The 23,640-nt window shown below is 44.7% G+C and overlaps 1 protein-coding gene across 1 annotated transcript in view; it reads left to right on the plus strand.

Moving 5' to 3' along the window:
• Positions 1-23,640, plus strand: part of ATP6V0B (ATPase H+ transporting V0 subunit b) — an 87,031-nt gene that overhangs the window by 56,875 nt on the left and 6,516 nt on the right. The window contains exons 3-6 of the mRNA XM_033916843.1: positions 1,212-1,295; positions 3,742-3,819; positions 5,622-5,691; positions 7,460-7,511. Of these exons, the coding sequence (XP_033772734.1) occupies positions 1,212-1,295; positions 3,742-3,819; positions 5,622-5,691; positions 7,460-7,511 (284 nt within the window). The remainder of the gene's footprint in view (positions 1-1,211; positions 1,296-3,741; positions 3,820-5,621; positions 5,692-7,459; positions 7,512-23,640) is intronic.

Consider the following 23,640-nt stretch of genomic DNA (forward strand, 5'->3'; position numbering starts at 1 on the left):
TTTTAATTTATTTTTCATCCATTTTTTCCATTGGTTTTCTGCACCAGTGTATCTCAAACTGTGTACCAAGGCACACTAGTGTGCCTCCTAAGATTTCAGGTGTGCCGCGGTACTGGGGAGGAGGAGAGGTGCCAGCTGAATTGTGAGAGGCACATCTTGTAGGCAATCAGTGGGCACCAGCACCTATCCTCCTCTCTGGCCCTCTTCCCTTCTGGCACCCCCACTGGCATCTCAGGGCCCGCCTGGAGGGCCTACACACAAATGCAGACATTGACATAATGATGTCATGCATGCACATGATGTCATCATGGTGATATCCACGCACGTCCAGGTGCCTTGAGCCACAGCCACTACCTCTAGTGTGCCGTGGCTTGAGAAAGTTTGCGGGACACTGTTCTACACCCTACCTCCTTTAACTACCTGCCACCATGTACCTTACCTGCTGCTGGGCTGGCTATTAGTATTCAGATGTATATTTCATTTTCTTTATTGTAAATTCTACTGACACACACTGGCAGAACTGTGTAAATTTATGTACGAATGCCTAGTGGGTGACACTTACTGCTATACCTGTTGCCCAGTAACAGTTGTACCCTGTGGTTAAACAGTAAAATCCATCCTTTGAAATTTGACATTGACCTCTAAAGGTTTACCGGCACCAATGGGGATTGATAGATGCCAGATAAATGTATTTTTGGTTGCTTGAGAGTTACTATTAAAAATAGGCCTAACTAATACTGTACTCCATATGTCATACCATAAACTGTTCTAGACAAACTACTGGACATGTGGTAGGCAAAGCGTGGAAGTACTCAGATGTGGCGTGCCAAGGTTACTTTTAAATTTCTGCCAGAAATTGATTTTATTTAAAGTATTATAGTATTTCTTAGATTTTTTTTTTTCTACTTGATTGAAAGAGCCCTGTTTTCTCCATTTGTTTTGTGTTTTTATTAATCTTGTGGGTTAGTTTGTGCCATTTTTTAAAAATTCTTTTCTCTTTCTATGTTGTTTTTGCTTTTCCAACTGGGTTTTCTTTCCTTCTCCTGCCAGTCTTTCTGACTGCTTGCAGTGAATACCTGTAGGTGCTAGATGAACAGGAAGAAGGAAGCCTCTAATCCCTCTGTTACCATCCCTGGGAAGGCAAAGGACTCTGAATGCATTAGTATATTTTTCCTGTGCTTGATTAAATGTGCATTTTATTTCCTTCACAGGTTCTTAACAGAGACATCGCCCTATATGTGGGCCAACCTCGGCATTGGGCTGGCTATCTCACTTTCTGTGGTGGGTGCTGCCTGGTAAGTAATACAATGCTCCACAGAGCCTCTTCTGGCTTTACAACCTCTTAAAACTGGAATGTGCTGCCTATGTTAGATCCAGCATAGTCAGAGCCTGATAGGTCTAGCAGGGTGGTGTAGCTGGACACATTTTCTACTGTAGTGCAATCACTGTTCAATATTTCATTCTTCATGTTTGTTCAGAACTCGCTGTCTCAGGTAGCTAGTACAAAGTGATGTGTAATCTATGGAAAGTGTTTCCCCTTGGTTTTGTAGTCTTCACTTAGAGGTCCTTTTACTAAGCTGCATTAGGCGCTCTCTTGCATTCTCTTTTTTTTTCCTGCTATGTTAAGGTGCATGTTAGTGCCAAGGTGGGACATGCTAATGTGTTCTGTTTTAGTTTTGGAATGTATGCGTATTAACCACACGCTAAATGTTTAAAAAATATTTTTAGAGGGTGTTTCTGCACTAACCATTTAGTGCATCTGTGTTACCGGGTGCTAACTGGCTAGTGCATGGATAACGCAAAAGCCTTTACTGCATTCAAAATAGGAGGTGCAGTAATTTAAAATAATGGCTGTGCACTAATGACAACATTACTGCTATGCTTAATAGCAAATATGGTGCTGGGGAAGCTGCTCAACTTAGCTTCACCATGACATCAGCAGAGACCCCTCCCAAAGGAGGGTCTGCATTATAAAACAGCAATCTTCTTAACACGTTAATACTCGCACGTTAAATACCTTCTAATAGAACTCTAAACTGACTTTAGAAAGTGCTGCGGACACTTACAGGGGAGCTAAATACAGCAGTTAACCCCTGGGGTGTTGGCAGAATGCACCTACAAGAGAATCACAAATCAAATACAGATAGATCATCCTGCAATATGCTGTTTGTATAACACTAATACATATGTATCGTCCCTAATTAGTATAACACATAACATAATGAACTTCTAATGTGGGTCAAAAAACCACAGACCAGTCTATATTAGTATTCAGACCCCCTGGTTCTACTGAACCTAAGTAGCAGATCCAATGTTGTTCACGTACCAACCTGCTATTGATGTTACCTCCCCATAATAGACGGATTACAAATAAACACACATAAAATGCATAACATACCAAAAATGCAAAATTTAACATATAAGAAATAATCTTAAAATGATACATCAAAGCTTCATTTTAAATTGGTCTTTGTGAGAGAACTACCAACATCTCCTTACTTATAGAAAGCTTTTACAAATAGGTGAGTTTTCAACAGTTTTCTAAATGATCCAATCATTGCGTTCCATAATCTTGGGCTGCCCACCAAGATTGCTGACATTCAGGTCTTTTTATAATGTACATCTTGAACGCATTCAAGGGACAGTCTCATTGCCATTTGTGAACGCAATTTGCAATTTGGCACATATTTTTTCAACGCCTGAATCAAATACAGTGGTGCCTCCCCGTAGAAATATTTGATCAATAATGAAAGAAACTTATCAAATCTGTGCTGAACCTATATACAATGTCCTACAAGAGGAGCACCCACTTTCTTCTGAAGCATTCTAGACTGGGGGACGTTGTGGTTTACCCACATACAACTTAGTATAACAACATCGCAATGCATACACCACATTGTGTGATTTGCACATGGTGTCATGACACAACACATATTCCACAGAGTTAATAAAATGATTTCAACTCATGTCACAGGTTTTACATTCTCACAAGAAAGATACAAAAATGTCATATATAATGTAGACAGTGCTGCTTTAGTTTAAAGGGATGTGTTTCAAAAAAATGGAGGAAAAGCCTCAGACAGAAGCCCTCCCACCGCCACAAAGGTGGATTAAGGTGGTTGGGTGATAACCTCATTGGCAAAAAACCTCCATTTCACTCCCAAGTATAAAAACTTTATCAGGGCTGTCTATGCAAGTTGATAGAAGAAAAGCTTTCAACTTATCTTCAGTTGATCGGTACACCTTTAAACTAAAGCAGCACTGTCTACATTATATATGACATTTTTGTATCTTTCTTGTGAAAGTGTATCTTTAATATCATTGATTTTTCACATATCCGAGTTCTTTCTGCTACAGGTTTTACATTCACCACATCTAAAATATCCAGGTTCACCATTAGATATCTCCACCTTATGAATGGATGAGAATATTGCTGGGCTCAGATGTTCTTTCAAATTTTTATTCCTGGAAAAGGCTATCCATAGCTGGTAATCACTGAATGCTGGCTGAGGTTTCATAATGTTCTGTTCCTTCTCATAATAATCTTATGTTCTTAACATTAGTGCAATAAAAAGGCCTTGGCACATAGGAAAGACTTGTGTAAGGGCACGTTAAGGCTGAGTTTTACTGCAGCTTTGTATAAGTACCCCCAGATGTATTGTTTGAAGGCTAGAATGCTGCTATTCAGTGGATTTAGATGTATATAACCCAGTTTTCCTTTCTCTTTTAAAATTTCATTAGGGGTATTTATGTTACTGGCTCCAGTATTCTTGGCGGTGGTGTGAAAGCTCCCAGAATTAAAACCAAAAACCTTGTCAGGTACATCTTCTTTCTTACTTGAAGCCCTTCAGTGGTAGCAGAATTCTGGGGCTGTAGAACGTATTGTGGGACTACTGAGAACAGTCTTCTGCTATGCAGCTGAACTTTGCATCTGGTTTCTGCAAAAGACAACCCAGTGTGAGTGCAGGCAGATCTGTGGGTGAGCATTCCAAAGCCTCTGCCGTAGAAATGCTGTTCTGTATTCTGTTTAAAATAAACTCTTCTAGGGCAGAATTCCTTAGGGCTTTTCTGATTACAGTTAACTGGGTATCCTAGCAGGTTAAATGCTCACTTAACTAGTTATCCTTTGGAAAACCCTGACTAAAGGGCTATGTTTTGCATTTATTTCATGTAACTTATAAGCCGTAATGGATCCTGCCCAAATTAAATATACATATGCAAAATTTGCCGTCAATCATTTAACTGTTAAGTTTACAGTTTATTAAAATTTGATATAATGCCAAGCCTATGCAGATTTGGGTGAATTACAATAAAACTTTAACAATTAGAAAAGAATGCCATAATCATTTACAACAGGTGTTTTCTCAACCAGACTGAACTTTTTGTAATTGGATAGCGCTAAATAGTATGGCTAACTGCTTCATTCCAATGCATGCCTCTTATCTCCACCTCCCTCTTAAACCATTTAACCCTTTGGCTATGGTGACGTGGCGCTCATGCCTGGATTCTGGCCGTCAAATTTCCTGGTGATCTCTCACCAACGGCTTCATCCTTTTTCATTTGAACTGAGTTCTTTATTTAGAATGGAATAGCTCGGTAACTGTTTCACAGTTCTTACTACATACAAACAAGTAAAAGTACAATGTTTAAGGAACAAATATCAGTAGTTTAAGGAACAAATATCAGTAGGACAAATATCAGTAATATTTCTGAAACTGTAGTATAATGTAGTGGAAAGGAGTAACATGGTAAATGATGGCAGATAAAGAAATGAATGATACATTCAGTCTGCCCATAAGTTATACCCATTAAAAAATACATGAGTAAATTAATTTCTTTGTTCTTTGATATTTCTGGGCCACATGGTATTGTCCATGGTTCCAAATGCTGAAGTTGCCATCTAAGCTCACTACAGCCTTTCCAACCATCCTGTTGGTTGCAGGATATCTACTGTAAAGTCTGGCCAGTAAAATCCTTATGTTCCAAGTTACTGGAGTTCCCATTGATGCCCTCCCCAGCCCACCCTACATCAAATCACCACATATGGGACATAGACCATGCAAGTCTGTACAATACCAGCCTTAGTTCTTTAATTTACATCCTTCGTTTTCTAATTAGAGATTTATGTAATGTAATGTAATGTAATTTATTTCTTATATACCGCTACATCCGTTAGGTTCTAAGCGGTTTACAGAAAATATACATTAAGATTAGAAATAAGAAAGGTACTTGAAAAATTCCCTTACTGTCCCGAAGGCTCACAATCTAACTAAAGTACCTGGAGGGTAATAGAGAAGTGAAAAGTAGAGTTAGAGGAAAAATTATGTGAAGTCTGTAGTCATAAGTCCTGTCTGTTAAATCTTTCTTTTTCATTGTGTTAAGTTGATTATTCCCAGATTGGGATCCTTGAGCTTTTTTCAGGGGTTCCTCAAGAAATCAGACTATAGAATCTGTTTGAACTTATACTGCATATGTTTACATAAGTTGAGAGTTCCTCTCTGTATGGAAAAAATATTTTAGGGGTTCCGCTATAGTAAAAAGTTTGGGAATCACTGTGTTAGGAGATAGAAGTGTTCTAAACAAACTGACGACACATGCTCTGTGTTGGTTTTTTTTTCTAGTATCATTTTTTGTGAAGCTGTGGCAATCTATGGTATTATCATGGCTATTGTCATCAGTAACATGGCTGAGGTAAGTAAGCTTTTTGGGACCATTTATAGATTTTAGATTGTCATGTGAGCTGCTTCATAGGATTAAAGTTACAAAGTAGTAATATCAAATGTTGAAAATATTATGGATTTTCTCTGACCAGACACAAGTTCAAGTTCAATTTATTTGATATATCACAAATATAAAACTGAAGTTAAAATCTCAGCGCTTTACAATAAAAAAGGGGAGGGAGGACAAAGGCAAGCAAGTAAACGATATACCAACTGGATAGACATGTCTTGAAACATTAGGAAAGGGAAGAAGAGTGAGTTACATTTGAGCAGTGGAATAGGGACGTATTTTGTTCACTCATATCCTCTAACCAGATATACTGATGCCTCAGGCAGTCCATGAAGGGTTTGCTCCCCCTCACATATTCGGCTGTGATCTAGTTGCAATGAAAGAGTTTTTGTTGGTAGCTCTTTGAACTCTATCTGATGAAGTAAGGATTGTGTATAGCTGGATACACAAAGACACCGATAGCAGTTAAAGTTGGCAGTGGGGTCGTGTCTTTTGCAAAGTCCTATTCCTCTGTCCATGGCCAGTTTGTTATTAGATAAATATGAAGCCTTTTGTCTTCCACAGAGAGGTGCCCGTCTCTTTATGAGGAAGGTTGCTATATTTGGCAAGAAGGAAATATTAGCAGTTTGGGTGGGGGAAACTCTGCCCTCATTTTGGGCATGGAGGAACCGTCTGCATGCTTTGTTGCTACTTGAACATCGGATGGCGGGAATTACTCTAAAGAGGAAGAAGTACTTTCTTCAAATCCGGAGGGCTTACATATCTTCTCGTAGTCATAAAGCTCGCAGTGATGTTTTGAATGGATTGTAGGGATAGCATTCACGATTTGCTGATGTTTGGTGTCCCATTGTGAGTCTCATCCACTGCTGTTTGTTTTTTTTCTTCTTTTCTCTCTCTTCTTTTCTTTCCTTTTCACTTCTTGCTTTTTCTTTCCTTTTCTTCGCTTTTGAGGGTTTTGGGGTTCTTGGGGGATATTGAGGGGTGGGGGGTTCATTATCATTGCTCCTTTCTATTTACTTGCCTACGGCATAATATTTAGGTTCACTGCTTTGTTGTTCTTTTTGGGGGAACTACATTTGTTTTCTCCCATACAATGTAGGTGGCAATAGGGGTTGGGGAGGTGGGGGGTTTGGAATTATTTCTCCTTATACTCTGCTGCTTTCTCTATTTTTGAGGGAAGGGGGTTTCTTGAAGAGTTTGGTTACTAATGGAGTTGCGGCTCTGTTGATCAGTTTATTGTTGTTGGGAGAGGGGAGTTGGGGAGAAAATGTAAATTGTGGGACAAGTGTTCATCTTTGTTTTGCTTTGTTGATTGTTGTTTGTATGATGTCCTCAATAAAAACTTTTTGAACATAAAGTTGGCAGTGGGGTGAGGCAGCCTTAGACAACTCCAGTCTGTTGCATGAGACTAATACCATACATAATGGGGCGGTCTGTCTACATTTTCAGGAGGTGGGCCTTGCGTTTCACTCCTACTACTTGAACAGGATGGCATACTGGTAATTTTAAAGCCTGCCTTTCATGTATCTACGAGTAGGTGATGGTTGTTTTGTTAGCGCATGACTGATTTGCTTTTGGTTCTTCTCCTTAACCTTGGGACGTGTGCTTAACTGTCTGTGTTTCCATTTTCCTGACTAGGATGGACCTCTGCAGTAATTCTGCTACAGTTAGGTTTAGTAATCAAAATACTACGGATAATTTCAGGTCATATGTGTGTTATTTTTTCCAGATGTTCAAGGGCACAACCCCTGAGACTATTGGAAACAGGAACTACCATGCAGGTATGTACACAGTGCGGGTACAAGCACTTAGTGCAGAGTGGCTCGGTATGGTGTCAGAAGTGAATAATTATTCATAATGACAACTCGGAAGGAAAAATGTCAGTAGTACTGCTGATGAAGATTGCACCCAAACTTAACATGTCTTGCTTTACATTGTGACACTGATTCACGGCAAGCAGCTAACCATGTTCATGGAGCTCTCCTTGTATGATTATCAGTGCTACAGTCTCCATGTTGGAGGCATCTTCAGTGCAAGGAAGCATAGGGTTCAATATACCCTTGAAATGGACACTTAGGGTGAAGGAGAGAGTTGGGACTTAGAGATTCAGGTAGTTGCATATTGTGCAACAAACCATGCAAGCAACTGGTCCTGTGTAACTGTGCACTTTTCACATTTTCTCTGAGTTAATGAGTATTTCCAGGGGGTTGTTATGCTTCCTGTTCCAGCACAGTTTCTTGATGCTCCCCTGAGTTTTTTAGCATTGTATTAATGCAGTAACAGTACATTTCATGTTTAGAAATACAGTATTTATTAACTTATATAGTGGCCAACATAGTGCCTCACTTCAATGCAATTTTCTTTACATTTTCAAATAAAAGCCCCCATTGACTATTTTGTATTAAGTTAATAACTAATGAATCTGTTCTAATTTAATTAATTCTTTTTCACAATGTATGATCTCTAGGGGCCCAGCATTTAAATATTAAAAACAGACCTTTGCGTTTTCTGGGACAATGTATATATCAATGGCTCTGTATTTGTTCAAGCTGTCTTGAGTTTCCATTTTCATATAAGTATGCATGTCCGGGCCAATTTTCAATTTGAGGTAGTTGGGGTTTTTTTTTAACCCTAGCCACCACAGGCAAAATTAGACCTGAATATTTAGTGCTGGCCCATATTCAGGTACCAGAACTAGATATTGACAATGCTTGGATAACTTTTGACACTGCCCCGGACCATCCCAACACTTAACTGGATAATGCTATAGTAGTCACACATAATATTCAGAATCACTGTCTGGTTAAGTGCTGCTGAGTATCATGTGGGGGGCTGATTCTTTGTCGAGTCAGTCAACATACCAGTATAAAAGTGTGCAATCAAGCATCATATGTAAAATCTGTATCATTATATGAAAGATTATCCCAGGACAAGCAGGCAGCATATTCTCACATGTGGGTGATGTCATCCACGGAGCCCCGACGCGGACAGCTTTTCAAGCAAACTTGATTGAAGATTTCAAGTTTGCTAGTGCTGCACCACGCATGTGTGTGCCTTCCTGATCCACTAGAGGGCGCATACCCTCCTCATGGTCCTCAGTTCTTAGTTTTCCGCTGAGCCAGAAAGCCCTGTCTCTCTTCTCTGCGTTCTTCTAAGTGCCTTTCTGGCACCGCGGCTTCTTTATTTTGTTAGGGAGTCGCTGTGCGTTTGTTAATTGATCATGTATTTTCTTTGTATCAAAAAAAAAAAACAACTAAAAAAAGGACTTTTTATTGTGTTTCTGCTGGTTCCATCGGCAGTCCCTTCTTGGGCCTCAGCCATGCTGCTAGGCCTCATTTTGCTGCACTGAATCCCTTCTGCCTTGGTGGTTTGGACTCCTTCTCCGGAGGGGCCCTCCGGATACCTTTCTTGTGTTATCTCGGCCTCCTTCGCAGCAGCCGCAATAGCTGCAGCAGCGCCGGGTTATGGTCCAGCCACCGGCTTCGGCGACTCCTGGCCGTCTTTTTGACTATTCTCGCATAGCCTCCGGGCTGCTCTCTTTCTGGGGATTCCTCCCCTCCCTTCGGGAGGGGTGTCACCGTGTCTACGCACCTAGAGTATAGCCTCGCCTCTGTCGGTTGGGCGTTCCCATCCTCCCATCTGCGTCTGGTCCTGGCCCTTCGTGACCTGCACTAGTTTCTAGTCTGGGAGCGGTTCAGACTCTGTCCGCCCCAGTCTCGGGAGTCCGTCGGGGGGGACCTGGACCCAGTTTGTCTGCGCTCCTTCTTGTCTCGGCCTCAGGGGGAGGGCCTTGTTTGTTTATACCGGACGATGGCCCCTCTGTCCTCGGTCCGCCTCCAGTCTTTTCTGCCTCTGCCTCGGCAGGCCGCCTGTCTGCGCCTTAGTCAGCTGGTGTCTCAGCGGTCTTCGGCCTCGGCCGAGCTGATGCTGATGCTTTGGGATCATGGGTCTCCACGGTTCATGTCCTGATGTTCGCCTGGTTTCCTCTTCGTGTTCCCCGCTGGACCCGAGCATCTCAGTGATGGCAGGATCGGGATCCCGCTTCCCAGCGCTTTTGTGGTGCGCTGGTTTCGTTGGTGGGCCACCTCTTCGTATCCCCGCATCAGAAGGTTTTGCCGATGGACTCCTCGGCATCGGCTTAGGGGCGCAACACGACTGCCTTCGGACTCGGGGTCTTTGGTCGGGTGCGGACCGTCGCAGCCGCATCAATCTGCTGAAGCTCCGGGCCATTTACAATGTCGTGGTGGATTTTCGTTATTGGTTGCTGGATTGCAGGGTCCTGGTGCGTCCCGACATCCCGGTGGCGATGTATTCTGTGACCAAGCCAGGGTGTACAGGTTCCCTGTTACTTTGCAGGGAAGCCCTTCGTCATTGGAGGGGGAGTTACACCACTACTTCTTTCTTTGGGCGGTGTATTTCCGGGGCGAGCAGCATTGTCTGGTGGACACGTTGAGTCGCCCTTTTCGGCCGCATGAATGGTCGCTCCATTCTCAGACTCTGCGGCATGTGGTTGTTTGGTGGGGAACCCCACAGGTAGTTCTGTTCGCTTTGCCCCTCACTCACTGGTTGCCTCGATATTGCTCGAGGATGTTCTCCCGGGTTCGCATCGAGGTGGATGCTTTCCTTCTCGATTGGATGGGCAGGTTCCTCTATGTGTTCCCTCCCTTTATTCTGATTCTCAGGTCTTTGATACATCTCCTGTCAGTCTGCGCCACCATGATCTTGATGGCTCCTCTGTGGCCCTGGCAGCTGTGGTTCTCCCTGCTCCTACAGCATGTCAGGGAGCCTCTGTTCCTACCTATGCTCCCTTCTCTGCTGTCTCAGTGTTGAGGTTTCTGTTGCATTCCAATCTGCAGTCTCTACACTTATCAGCTTAGTTCCTCGCAACGTGCCTCCCTCCTTCTGTTTCTCTCAAGTCGGTGGGGGTGTTTTAGAGGCCTCTCGAAAGATCTCCACTCGGCAATGCTATTCCCAGAAATGGTCCTGATTTGCTGCGTGGTGTGCTGAGCACCGCATGGATCCGCTCTCTGCCTCCTTGCCTTCAGTGCTGGTTTATCTTTTCACTTGTCTCGGTCTGGTCTCAAATCGACATCTATTCGAGCCCACCTCTGTGCTTTTGCTGCCTTTCATCGGCCGCTTGATGGGACGCTGCTCTCCGTCCATCCGACGGTTTCCCGCTTTATGAGGGATCTCTTCAATGTACATCCTCCGCTCAAAGCCTCTCCGGTGGTTTGGGATCTTTGTGTGGTCCTGACTCAATTGGTGATACCTCTATTTGATTCCATTGATAAAGCTCTTTTGAATTACTTCACCTGGCAGGTGGTATTCCTGGTTGCTCTCACGTCTGCTCGCAGAGTCAGTGAGCTGCAAGCTCTGGTTGCGGACCCGTCTTTTCCTGTATTTCTTCATGACACGGTGGTCCTGCGTACTCAACCCCAGTTCTTGCCCAAGGTGGTTTCAGACTTTCCTCTCAATCATTCCATTGTTCTTCTGGTCTCTTTTCCGAAGCCCCACTCGCCTCCTGGCGAGGTGGCGCTTTACACACTTGACTGTAAGAGGGCGTTGGCTTTTTATCTTCAACACACTCAGTCTCCTCAGACGGTTCCTCAATTGTTTTTGTCCCTCGACCCTAATCAGTTAGGATGCCCAGTTTCCAAGCGCAACTTGTCCAACTGGTTGGCTGCTTGTATTTCCTTTTGCTACGCTCAGGCTGGTCTCGCGCTGCATGGTCGAGTCGCGGGACATAAGTCCGAGCGATGGCGGCTTCTGTAGCATTCCTCAGGTCGACACCTATCGAGGAGATTTGCAAGGCTGCCACTTGGTCTTCAGTTCATACTTTCACCTCCCACTACTGCCTGGATACTCTGTCCAGGAGCGACGGCCGGTTGGGCCAGTCGGTTTTGCGTAATCTGTTTTCTTGAATTGCCAACTTCCCTCCGTCCCTTTTTTGGTTAGCTTGGAGGTCACCCACATGTGAGACTATGCTGCCTGCTTGTCCTTGGATAAAGCATAGTTACTTACCGTAACGGGTGTTATCCAGGGACAGCAGGCAGATATTCTCACAACCCGCCCGCCTCCCCGAGGTTGGCTTCTTTGCTAGCTATCTGAACTGAGGACCATGAGGAGGGTATGCGCCCTCTAGTGGATCAGGAAGGCACACACATGCATGGTGCAGCACTAGCAAACTTGAAATCTTCAATCAAGTTTGCTTGAAAAGCTGTCCGCGTCGGGGCTCCGTGGATGACGTCACCCACATGTGAGAATATCTGCCTGCTGTCCCTGGATAACACCCGTTACGGCAAGTAACTGTGCTTTATTGTATGTTAATGGCAGTATAGTCTAAGAAAGACGCAGATAAGATTTTAACAGTCCATATGGTGGAAAATCCCCCCCCCCCCAAAAAAAAAAAAAGGAGAACAAGTGTTGACTCAAACATAATCAACCATTCAATTCAACATGTATTGTGGGTTATAACAGATAAAAGGGACCTCGTACACCCAGACATTATTTTCTTCTTTCATGTCCTTACTCTGGGGTAGTGTATTTCATCATTGGTCCTGTGAGGAAATATGCCTATATGTTTTGTGCCGTTTTTTTATTTAAACGTAATATTTTCAACTGCACATATCAAAAAAAAGAATAAGGAATAAAAGAAGCACTTGCCCGATGGTGACTCAGCTGTTTCACATTACTGTTTCCTCAGGGGCAGTGCTTCTTTATCCGTGTTTATTTATTAAACACTTATTCAAATGACACAATCAGCGATCTGTTAAATCATTTTCTGTGTGTTACCTACAAATATATGAGGGAAAAAGGGAAAGAAGGTGCCAATCCTTGAACTACAATAGAGCAAACAACAAAAAAGAGGCACTGGAGATGTCAAATCCAACTAATGGTCACAATATCTTTTATTAATAATAATCACATAAAAATGTTTAAAACATACAGAGTCCCAACTAGGATCCAAGTTTTGGCGATGACGTTGCCTTCCTCAGAGGACAATAATGAACTCAAGACGTGCTGTGTTGGCGTCTCTGCTTCACAATACACCATGTTGTGAATATATTCATTAAAAAATAATTTATGCATATCTTACTTTTTTCAAGCTGAGCAACTTCTAAAAACTCAGTATGTAATAAAGAACAAAATGGTGCCGCTATTTAAACAAGACGCTGTCATTGGTAACCAATTGCATCAACCCAAAGTTGATTGGTTCACAATTCTTTCAATCAAAACATTTATCTTTCATTGGGCATTGTTTTCTTGAATACATTTAAACTCACACGATAAAGTCATACATAAAAAAGTTCAACTAGCAGCACAGTTTAAAACAGCACTTACTCTGCTAGGAATAAATGGCGCAAACAATGATCACAAGATTTTCAGGCATAAAATACCTTCTACTCTAAAGAGCTGTTCAAACCCACTAGTTCCAAAGATTGCAGTCTGTTTATCCATCTTTGCTCTCGCCAGTGGCGTACCTAGCATATGTGACACCCGGGGCCCATCATTTTTTGACACCCCCTTCCCATCTGTATCAAAAATATGATTTTTAGTAACAGTCCACATATCGCACAAGAGTGTACCTAGGAAAAGGCAGCATCTTAAACACTGCAGTGAGCACTAGAACACCAACACATACATTGTAAAACTAAACAAGCCAGATCCTGCACAGTCAATTGATCCTGTAGTCAATGCCAACTGAAAACTATGTCCTTTTCATACACACAGAACAGAGATACACCCTCGCCCAATATGGAATAATCACAAACTAAAAATAGAAATATGTAGACAAAAGTTAAACTGAACCACCAAGAAACCAGACTCTGCATACAATGCAACACCACAAAAACAGTGACACATGTCCCCTAATACTGTGCAAAATATAAAGACAGTAGATGTAAATTTGAAAAAACTGATACATAACAATCACCACTTTACAAATTAACAAATAAAAATAAAACAAATAATGAGAAATAAGAAAATACCATTTTATTGGACTAATCCATTTTTCAATTACCTTTCAGAGGCCAAATCTATCTTCAGAACAGTATAGTATACTGCTGTTATGGTATCTTGGCCTGAGGAAAGGGGTTTAGTCCAAAAAATTGCCTTTTTTCCATTTCCTATTTACAAACTTTTATCAATACAGTAACAATACTACTTGATTCTAAGTAAAGCAACAAAAAAATCTTTCTACCTTTTGTCAGTTCTGCTTTAATCATCTTCTTTGCTGTCTTCTTTCTATATAGCATTTGTCCTCTCTCCCTTCCATGCAACATCTGCCCTCTTTTTGCCCCTTCCACCCAGCTTCTGCCCTCTCTCTCTACCACTTACATCTACTGCCCACACTCTCTCTGCCCCTTCCATCTACTGTCCACCCTCTCTCTTCCATATGGCATCTTCCCTCTTTCTATGTCCCTTCAATAAACTGTATATCTGGGGTCCCTTCTCTCCTTTGCACATGATTCATTTCAGCTTCACCCCTCTCCATTTTCCCCTATACTTTGGCATCTCTCTCTTTCTCTTCTCCTTTCCTTCCTTCCTTCCCACTACACCCACTACACACCATGGTGTTTTATCTCTATCTCCTTCCCTTCCCTCATGCCATGGCATCTCTTCCTTCCCCTCCATGGTCTGGTATCTCCTTTCCTTTTTTCCTTTCCCTCCCTCACATGGACTTGGCATCTCTGGTTCCTCTCCCTTCTCCCTCCTTCCCTCTCTCTCCCCAATTGGGTTCTGCAGCAGCAGCATGTCTCCCCCCCCTTGCCTGTGTAGTATTTCTACCCTCCTCCCTTCCCTGTGCAGCAGCAGCATGTCTCCCCGCTTGCCTTTGTAGCATTTCTCCCCCCTTGCCTGTGCAGTATTTCTACCCTCCCCCCTTCCCTGTGCAGCATTTCTACCCTTCCCTGTGCAGCATTTCTACCCTCTCTCCTTCCCTGCCCAGCATGTCTACCCTCCCCCTACTTCTCTGCCCAGCATGTCTGGCCAGCTCCCCTACTGAAAGCTGCGGGTGTCCGCTCCTCGCGCGATCCACAGCTGCGTCGGAAGCCTTCTCTTTGACGTCGTGACGTCAGAGGGACGCAGCTGCGGATCATATGAGGAGCAGACGCCTGCGGCTTTCAGCAGGAGAGCCGGCCAGAAGATGAGCAACGCCAGTGAGCACCCGCAGACACTCCTGTTTACTGCTGCTGCTGGTTAAGGAAAGCAGCAGTGGCAGAATAGGGAGGGTGGCCGGCTGTGCACTAGAGAGTTGTGCAGGGACAGAAGTCCCACTCGTCCCTGTGAGGAATCTCTCCGAACCCGTGAGGAATCCCTCCGTTCATTTAATTATGCTACTGAATTAAAGGCTCTGGTAGAGACCCATTTACATATTATTAAAAACACTTTATTAATTTGGAAATATTAATTGGGAAGAATACATACTTTTTAAATGGGTTTCTACCAGAGCCTCTAATGTAAATATAAATACACAGCTGATGAGTACCCCCAAGTTGTCAGCTGAGGATTTCCTTTGCAGTTGGCCGGGGGTCCCTTTTACCAAGCTTGGCAGGCAGCAGTAGCATCTCTGAGTCACAGATGCTGGCACCTCAGTGGCTCATGGATGTTGCCAGCGACTGCTGTGCTTGGTGGAGGGGAGTTCTGGCCATCTTTAGAGGAGATCCTCTGCTGGCAGTGCTTGGGGATCCCCACCAGTCACAGCAAGGGTCAGCAAGTAGTTCAACACTGTAGAAATAAAACCAGAAATGCATTTCCTTTTCTTTTGAACACAATACAAAGACATCTGCTATATACATTTCCCAAAGCTAACATATTTTAGTCAATAAATTCTGTTTTTTTACCTTTGTTATCTGGAGACTTATTTTTCCATAAAGTTGGTCCCAGTTTCTTTTTTCCGCTTTCTCATCTTCTGTAAATTCTTCTGTTGCTGTCCATTGGTTCCTTCTACCATGGTCCAGCATTTATCGCTTTCTCATCTTTCGCCCTGTCCACCAGTCTCATGCCCAACATTTCTCCTTCTATCACCCCTCTCCAGCACCATGACACATCTCTCCCTCCATTCCCTTCACCACTATGTCCAACAATCCTCCCTCTTGCATCCATTTCAATCTGTCCGTTCCACCACAATATTTCTCCCTCTCATCTGTACCTCACTCCCTCCCTATGACCAAAAATTCTCCTTTCTTCCATTCCACGTGTACACAACCATCTCTTTCCCTCCCTTCCTCTCTCCCAAGTCCATGCCTTCTGTGTCCAAAAACGCGCTCCCTCCCTCACCACTTCCCCTCCCTTCCTCCATCCTCTTTCCCAAGTTCATGCCTTGTATCCAAAAATGCACTCCCTCCCCCACCTCTTTCCCTCCCTTCCTCCATCCTCTCTCCCAAGTTAATGCCTTGTGTCCAAAAACGCACTCCTTCTACCTCAGCATCTCTTTCCCTCCCTTCCTCTCTCCCAAATTCATGCCTTCTGTGTCCAAAATTGCACTTCCTCCCCCCCTTTTGTGTTCCGCGTTTGCCTCCCAGCCCTTAGCAACTTTCCTTATCAAATGGAGCTTCAGCCACGAGGCTTGTCTTCCATTTCCTGCCTGCCCTGCTGCGCACACATAGCCGACCGGAAGTCTTCCCCGATGTCAGCGCTGACGTTGAAGGGCAGGCTTTGCTTAAGCCCTTCCTCCGACGTCAGCGCTGACATCTGGGAAGACTTCCGGTCTGTACGATCGGAGTGTACGATCTTACGATCGGCCTCCTGCAAGGTCCCCTGATGGCGCCTTCGCAGCTGTTGGAACTCGCCCGACAGCAGCATCAATTCCGCTTCCAGTTTCTTTTTCTTCCCTGTGACATAAGCGATAACAAATCCCCATAGTACTGCCTTGGATGCCTCCCAGAATAGCCCCGGATCAAGGTCGGGAGTAGAATTGGTGCTACAATAATCCAGCCACTTTTCCCTAAGGTATCTACGGAAGGCAAGATCTTTAAATAGGTATCCTGGAAAGCGCCACGTCTGAGTCGAAGAGTCAGCGGTAATTTGAAGGGATAATGTCACAGGGGAATGATCAGAAAGAGGAACTTCCATTATCTCTACAGCACTAACCATGGGGAGCAGTGCGGGAGAGAGCAATATGTAGTCAAGACGGGTATAGAGATTATGGGGATTGGAGTAAAACGTATAAGTACGTTCCGTGGGATGGGATAGGCGCCAAATATCTAGGAGCCCCAGCTGCGTGGTCAGAAAGTTAACTCCTTTACCCATGTGATCCTTAGGGAAGCGCTTGGCGGGGGCACAGTCTTGAGAAGGATCCGCTGTGATGTTAAAGTCGCCCCCCATAAGGACGTGGTATCCCGGGTACTGCGCCAGCCACGACATCAACCCCGAGAAATAGCTGTGATTATAGATGTTAGGGGCGTAAACATTACAAAGTAGATAAAGCCGTCCCCAAAGCTCTCCCAGCACTATGACATATCGGCCCTCTTTGTCCTGTATAACCTTATGCAATTGAAACGGGAGTTGCTTATGGACCAGAACTGCTACCCCCCTTTGACGAGTGTTATAGGAAGAATAGTATATCTCCCCCACCCAGTCCCTCCTAAGTTTCTCATGTTCTATAGATGTGAGATGGGTCTCTTGTAGGAAGGCAATGTCAATATGTTCCCTGCGAAACCAGGAGAGTATTTTCGTCCGTTTGACCGGGGAATGGATCCCATCCACATTAAGGGAGGAAAGTTTTAAATTAACCATGGTCCACCCACCAAGGAACAATTGAAGCAGAAATGTCAGTCAAATAAGAAAAGAGGAAGAGCCCCCCAGCAAGGCCCTCTCTCAGTAAACCACCAAAGATGGTATGTACCGGCAAATTAGAAAAAACTGGTGCTCTCGAAATTCCATTCATACTTCCCCTTACATACCCCTCCCAACACACTCCCCCCCACCCCCCTTCTTCCCGACCACCCTCCCTCAAAATACTCTAACCTTCCATTACCCAACCCAACCAGAAAACCATGGTGTAACCAGAACCCCTTACCCCCTCCCCCCCAGAAAACAAAGTGCAGCATGATGTCCGTACAGTCAGCACAAGAATAATAAATGTAAACAAACACGCTCCAGCAGGTATAGGGCAAACATAAAACCTAGCAAGGACTCCCCAGCAAGCTGCAGAGCAAGAGAGTCAGACCCCTTGCAATATGGGAACAAATCCGGAGCCCACTTAGAGGACTCCCCATGTACAGGCAACAGGAAGATAGCCGCTGGTGTGGTTCTGTCCATAAGCCCGGAGCAAGGAGCGAAGAGAAACCTCCATCAGCCAACACTCCGCAAGCTCAACTCAAAGGAGTCCATCTCTCTCTGTCCCAGCAGCAGGTATAGAGCCCGCAGTCTCCCACAGGTTCGAGGCGACAGATCAATCAGGCCTACAACGCCCCATTCCCCTCAAGGGCTGGCAGTCCCTCCAAATAAGAACGGAGCGCTGCTGGAGTGTCCATCAGGACTACACCGGTGTTGGTTTGGATGCGCACCTTAGCAGGATATTGGAAAGTGAATTTAATCCCTCTGGCATGAAGCTGTGTGCAGTAGGGCGCCAAAGCCCTTCTCTTCTCCGAGAGCCTGATGGGAGAAATCCTGAAAAAGCAAGATCTTAGTAATCCAGGGAGCGGGCTCGCCGGTACGCCTCCAGAATGCGAGCCTTAACAGCATAATTGAGGAAGCGAGCTATAACTGGACGTGGCCGGTTTCCTTCAGCGCGTGGTGCCCCTATCCTATGTACCCTTTCCACGTGCACTGGGCCTATTGAAGATGGAAGTCCGAGGGTTTGAGGCAGCCACGTGGCCACCAAATCTCCCAGCTCAGCATCACGGACTGACTCCGGTACCCCTATTAGCCGCAAGTTGTTTCGGCGGCTACGGTTCTCTGCCTCCTCAGCCCGATCGTCCAGCTGCTGAATTTTTGTTTCTAAGACCGCCAGACGTCCATCCGCTGTTTCTGCCCTGTCCTCCTGTGCTGAGATCCGTTCCTCTGCCTACTGGAGGCGCGCAGCGTGTCCCGCAATGCTGTCCTTCACCTCCTCCAGAACTGCGTGTAATTTGGATAGTTTTTCATCCAATAGTTTTGAGAGGTGGCAGACCGAAACCTGCATGTCTGCATCGTGCTGGGCCGTACCTGCATGGATCGGGCTGGGGGCCACCATTTTTAGGGGCTGAACAGACTTCGCAGACTTCACTTTGCCAGGCCTCGGGGTCCGAATCGGCATACCGGCCGTCCCCAGCAAATCTGCACTCTTCTGAGACGCCCCAGAGAAGCAGGAGAGAACCCGACACCGGAGGAAGCAAAATTAAGGGCAGACTGCGCCGACTGTAAGTTTGTTCGGGGGTATTTCTGCGGGGTAAAGCGGAGCTTGGCTCACCGGTGTCTGATCAGCGCGCGAGCATCACGTGACCCCCAGTAAGGCTATTCTTATGTTAATTATCTGCCTCAAGCAGTCCAGTCAGCTACACAGGCGACCATAACTCTTCTAGAACTTCTAGGATTCGAAGTAAATTATCAAAAGTCTCATCTCCAGCTGACTCAAATATTGGAGTTTATAGGAACCATTCTCAACACCAATCTTTTACGAGCTTACTTGCCCACAGAGATAAGACACCTTGCTTCAACTTTGCAATCATGTGTCTACTCTTCAAAACATTTCAGCAAGACAAATGATACGGTTCCTGGGTCATATGGCATCCACAGTTCATGTGATCCCCTTTGCTCGGCTCCATCTCATACCAGCTCAGTGGTATCAAGCAACAGATTCACTATCCCAGTGGATCAGGGTCTCCTTGCCTGTTTGTCAATATCTCCAATGGTATTTGCGACCAGCAAATCTATCCAGAGGTTTGCTGTTTCACATCCCTCCACATCAGCAAGTACTCATGACGGACGTGTCCATGGAGAGCTCACCTAGATGGTCTGTGGACTCAGAGTGTGGTCTACTTGGAAGAGAGCATTCCACATCAACCTGTTAGAGCTTCGGGCAATTTGCAATGCTCCTAAGAATGTTTCAAGATCATCTTCTCAACTAAGTCCTCCTTGTCAGAACAGACAATCAGGTGGCAATGTACTATATCAACAAACATTGGTAACGGACTCTCTTCTTCTATGTCAGGAAGCCCTTCATATGTGGAAATTGATGATTTCTTGAAATATGCGTAAGGAAAGCAGAATGCTCTGTCCGACAGGCTCAGCAGGTTTCTTCAGCCGCATGAGTGGACTCTCAACTCCAAGGTCTTGTGTCACATAATCTTAATTTGGGGGACTCCTCAGATAGACCTGTTTGTGTCTTCCTGCAATCACAAGTTACCTCAATTCTGCTCCAGACAGTTCTCTCCTCATCGCCTGGAATTGGATACATTTCTCCTGGATTGGTCACACAAGTTCCTATATGCGTTTCTGCTAATCCCTCTTGTTCTAAAGACATTATTCAAACTCAGTCGAGAACCAGTCACTATGATTCTCATAGCTCCTTGGTGGCCCAGACAACCTTGGTTCTTCCTTCTATTTCAACTGAATGTCAAGGATCCTATTCCATTACAGATCTTTCCATCACTGCTCACTCAGAGTCAAGGTTCTCTTTTACATCCCAACCTGCATTCTCTACGCCTAACAGCTTGGTACCTCTCAATTTGAGCTCAGAATATTTTAATCTCTCTGCTCCAGTTCAAGCCATTATAGTTGCTTCCAGAAAACCTTCTACTCAGCAATGCTATCAGTTCAAGTGGACACGTTTTACCACATGGTATAATCTGCATCACTTGGATCCTACAACATCCTCCATTCCTTCGGTGTCAAACTACCTTTTGCAACTTTCCAATTCTGGGCTTAAAACCACCTCTTCTGTGCTCTTAGTGCATGCCATACTCCTTTCAATAATAAACCTTTAGCTACTCATCTGCTAATTTCCCAGTTTATGAAAGGACTCTTGAACTGAACATCTCCACTCAAACCGCCTCCAGTTGTTTGGGATCTGAATGTAATTCTCACCATTCTGATGAAGCCTCCATTTGAACCTCTTGCAACTACTCATCTTAAGTACTTTATTTGGAAAGTAGTCTTGATCTGTATCACCTCAGCTCATTGAGTGAGAGAACTTCAAGTGCTAGTTTCTGACCCACCTTATACAGTTTTTCATCATGACAAGGGGGTCCTCAGAACTCATCCTAAATTCCTTCCAAAAGAAGTCATGGAATTTCACCTGAATCAATCCATTGTACTACCTGTTTTCTTTCCAAAGCCTCATTCTCATCCTGGGGAAACGGCTCTTCACACCTTGTACTGTAAATGTGCATTGTCTTACTACTTACAAAGGACTAAGCCACACAGGTCTTCACCTCAACTGTTCATCTCTTTCAACCCTGTAATCAATCGAACTATTTCCACATGGTTAGTGGCCTGCATTTCTTTTTGTTATGCTCAAGTTGGGCTGTCACTCGAGGGACATGTTATAGCACACAATTCAAACTATGGCAACTTCGGCGGCCTTTTTGCGTTCCACTGCCAGCTGCTTGGTCTTCACACCTTTACATATCACTACTGTCTGGATGGTTGGTTCAGCCACGTAGTACTACAGAGTTTTATTTTCTTCCTGAAGGCCAACTCTCTCTCCATCCCTTTTCAGTTAAGCTAGGAGTCCCACATGAGAATATGCTGCTTGCTTGTCCTAGGATAAAAAAAAAGTTACTTACCCCGTAGCAGGTGTTATCTGGGGACAGCAGGCAGATAGTCTCCCTCCTCCCCTGGTTGACTGCTTAGCTTGCTTATGGAACTGAGGAGCCACTAGCGAATGTTAGGCGGGAAGGCATTCACGTGTGCGCGGTGTAGGCAGTCTCAAAGCTTCACTAAAGCTTAAAATGACAGTACACTTTATCACTGTCCGCACTGGGCTTGTCACACCTGTGCTCTTGAGCTGTGTTGCGAGCCCACAGGATCGTGACAAAGTTCTCTGGCCCGGTGTGTCCCTTACCACCAAGGGACCCTTCAGGAATCTACCTGGCTTACTATTAGCCTAATAAGGGCATGCAAGGAAAGAGTCCAAGTCAGAATGCATCAAATCTTAGCTTTATTATGGTTACTGGTTCCACAAAGCAAAAATGCAGGCTTCAGCTTAGCAGTTTCAAAAAACCAACCATTCACCTGTGGCAAACATAAGCTTCTCATCCAGAGACAAAACCCTCAAATCCAGTGTCCAGGTTTTGTAAGTAAAGCATTATAATTCAGTCCCCTTCTGGATTTTCTCAGTATCCTAAAACACAGTCCTCTTCACCAGAGCAGGTAGTTTTAAGAATATAAGTTTAGAACATTTACTAAGCTGCTTATTCCCCAGCAGCTCTGCCAGTTCGTGGACATGTAAAGCACGGAAGAAAAAACTCCAAACAAAAACTGAGCAACAAAAGCAGGCCACATGGTTTCCCTTCAGCTCAACGTTTCCCCAAACAAACTGTTGTTCTGTAAGTAGGCATAACATTCAGAAGCACAGGTTTTATAAGGAAAACTTAGCACAGCCATGTCTATGGAGAAGTTTTACTTTGGTAGCCTTGGCTCTGGGAACGTGCAGGGCTCTCAGAACGTTTCCCTGCTGAGACGTTATTGTGATCAATTATGCACAGCTGTGGGGGAGGAACGTACTTTGCTCAGCCTAGCTGCTAACAGGGAAACCTCCAAACATTTTTTAGGCTCAAAATTAAAACTCTCAGGCACAAACTCAAAGTTCAATGTAAAAGGAGAAAGATACTAATCTTCTTCAAGGGCAAAACACTGTCTTCTCTGGAGGCTCAGAGATTGTAGGCAAAGACACAGTACATATCTTTCACTTCATTTCTATTTCTATATCCATTGGAAAAGCCTCAGGTCCTACCAGACTCTCATGCGTGTCCATGGCTTCCCCTGGGTTTTGTTCCCAACTCTGAGGCAGAAGCCAGCTCCTCTGGCAGTCAGTTTCCCTAGCCTCCTTAGGCTGGGGAGAGAAAATCTCCCTTTCTCTCAGGCTCCTGCCAGCTTCCGTTTCCCTTATCCAGCTTGATCCTCTCCTGCTGGTCTCTACTCGGCTTGCCTCCCTACTGTTCTGCACTGCCTCGTTTTAAGCTGTGGAGAGCTACTCCCCCTGAGTCTAGATGAGGGAAGGTCCTTCCACACACTAGCTTGTTCCATCTGACTAAGTGCAGGTTCCTTTCCAGCCCTGGCTCTTACAGAGACAGGCTGCTGGAAAGGTAATAATTTCCTGGCAGGGTGAGGGACAGGATTAAATTGTGTGCAGCTTTCATGCCTGTCCTTTTCCTGCCATACCTCATCTGTTGCCAACTCTCTGTCCCAGCAGTAGTCAGCTACTTCTGTAGTCTGTGATTCTACTTGGTCAGCCCTCTTGCATAGGGGTATAGTGTATTTCTTCCTTATCTCTGGGACAAAATCTGGAACGGACTTGGGTTTGTCATAGACAAAACCCGAAACTGACTTGGGTATGTCACAGGCTCCATGGGTGATGTCAACCACATGTGAGAAATCTGCCTGCTGTCTCAGGATAACACCTGGTACGGTAAGTACCGTATTTTTCGTTCCATAAGACGCACTTTTTCCACCCCCAAAAAGGGGGGTGCATCTTATGGAGCGAATACACCGCCTCCCCCTCCCCTCCCCCAGCGTTCTGCTGCTGCTCGTGCTGCCCCCGCCGGTGCTGCTCACCACCCTCTTACCCACTCGCCGCCACAGGAAAGGAAGAGAAGGGCTGGCAGCGTGCAGTCGGGCCTACAAGTCTTGCCCCAAACACCTTAATTTGTTCCAAAATAGTCCAGATAGACTCCTCAGGCCAGGATGCTAAGGATTGTCGTAGTATCATCAAGGAAATCATAATTACACAGAAAAATACTAAGAGCCAACTTGGAAGACACATTG

This window comes from Geotrypetes seraphini, chromosome 12, assembly GCF_902459505.1.
Source record: "Geotrypetes seraphini chromosome 12, aGeoSer1.1, whole genome shotgun sequence".
NCBI classification, from domain to species: domain Eukaryota; kingdom Metazoa; phylum Chordata; class Amphibia; order Gymnophiona; family Dermophiidae; genus Geotrypetes; species Geotrypetes seraphini.